The 1,312-nt window shown below is 41.2% G+C and overlaps 1 protein-coding gene across 1 annotated transcript in view; it reads right to left on the bottom strand.

The window, feature by feature from the left end:
* Positions 1-622: 622 nt before the first annotated feature.
* AP3D1 (adaptor related protein complex 3 delta 1 subunit) overlaps positions 623-1,312 on the bottom strand; it is a gene marked incomplete at its 3' end in the record, with an annotated part of 67,455 nt that continues 66,765 nt past the window's right edge. The window contains exon 21 of the mRNA XM_015408878.1: positions 623-698. Within this exon, the coding sequence (XP_015264364.1) occupies positions 623-698 (76 nt within the window). The remainder of the gene's footprint in view (positions 699-1,312) is intronic.

The raw sequence follows: 1,312 nt of genomic DNA, 5'->3' as shown, positions 1-1,312 counted from the left end.
TAACCACTACACCAACCTGGCTCTCTTTCCTTTCTATGGTGCAAAACTGTTCCTTTTCTTTGGTACAGACAAGAGGGTATGAAGGAACCACGTGGAAAGCTGCCCCCCTCCCCCAATTCCATTGTCTAGAGCAGGACAGAGATTCCGCACTCTCAACTGTGTTCCACTTCTCTTTGCTTTGCTCGTCAGAACTGAAGGGAAGGCCACTGAGAGCCATACTCTGCTACCTGCAAAGCCCCACCCCACATTTTAGAGGAGCTCAAGGTCACCCAGCAGCTGCAAGTGGAGGAGTGAGAAATCATACCCGGTTCTCCCAGATTAATCTAACCACTACACCAACCTGGCTCTCTTTCTTTTCTATGGTGCAAAACTGTTCTTTTCTTTGGTGCAGACAAAAGGGTATGAAGGAGCCACGTGGAAAGCTGCCCCCCCTCCCCCAATTCCATAGTCTAGAGCAGGACAGAGATTCCACACTCTCAACTGTGTTCCACTTCCCTTTGCTTTGCTCGTCAGAACAGAAGGGAAGGCCACTGAGAGCCACACTCTGCTACCTGCAAATCCCCACCCCACATTTTAGAGGAGCTGCAAGATCAGCCACTGGCTGGATATGGGATGCTCTTACCGGGAACTTTTAGGGGAACAGAGAGGTCAATCTGAACCACAGGTATGTGCTCAACGCCAGGGGCATCTTGGTACCGCTGGATAACACCAGGGAGGGGAGAGAAGAGAGAAATTTATATGTATATACACTGGCCATGCGCAACAGCAATACAGAATAATCCTCAACTTAAAAAAATAGCTATTATATCTCTCTTCTCCACTAGAGTATCAAGAACTGTAACTGTTATTTTTCTTTTTGTTCATAAAATTGATTCTGTAAAAGTGGGAATATAGAGGCAAATGCTGTATAGAATGAAATAAGTAGTAATAGCAATGAAAGAGGACTAATTAGGGCTAAGCAATGTTAGAAATAAATTAACAGGGAAAAAAGCTCTCTCTTTTTCTTCTTCTGAGATATACTTTGAAACTATAAGTTGAAACAATGAGTAAGATATGGTACTAGATATCCTATATGTACTGAAAATTTGGAAAAATAAGGTATTGTCCTCTAGGGAGAGAATCAAGTGATATGAAGGGTGCAATGTTATAATTAATTTAAAAAGTTGCTTTTTGCCTTCTGTATATAAGGTGGCATTTATATATATTATTTAAAAATGATATAGTTTTCAGGGAAATATAATGAAAATTAAGAAGGGGTTGGAAATCTTTATTTTGGTAGATATAATTTATTTTGGGGAAAGTGACCATAGGA

Source organism: Gekko japonicus, unplaced genomic scaffold (assembly GCF_001447785.1).
Source record: "Gekko japonicus isolate JY-2015 unplaced genomic scaffold, Gekko_japonicus_V1.1 scaffold4720, whole genome shotgun sequence".
NCBI lineage: Eukaryota > Metazoa > Chordata > Lepidosauria > Squamata > Gekkonidae > Gekko > Gekko japonicus.
This window is presented reverse-complemented; position numbering and strand designations above follow the sequence as displayed.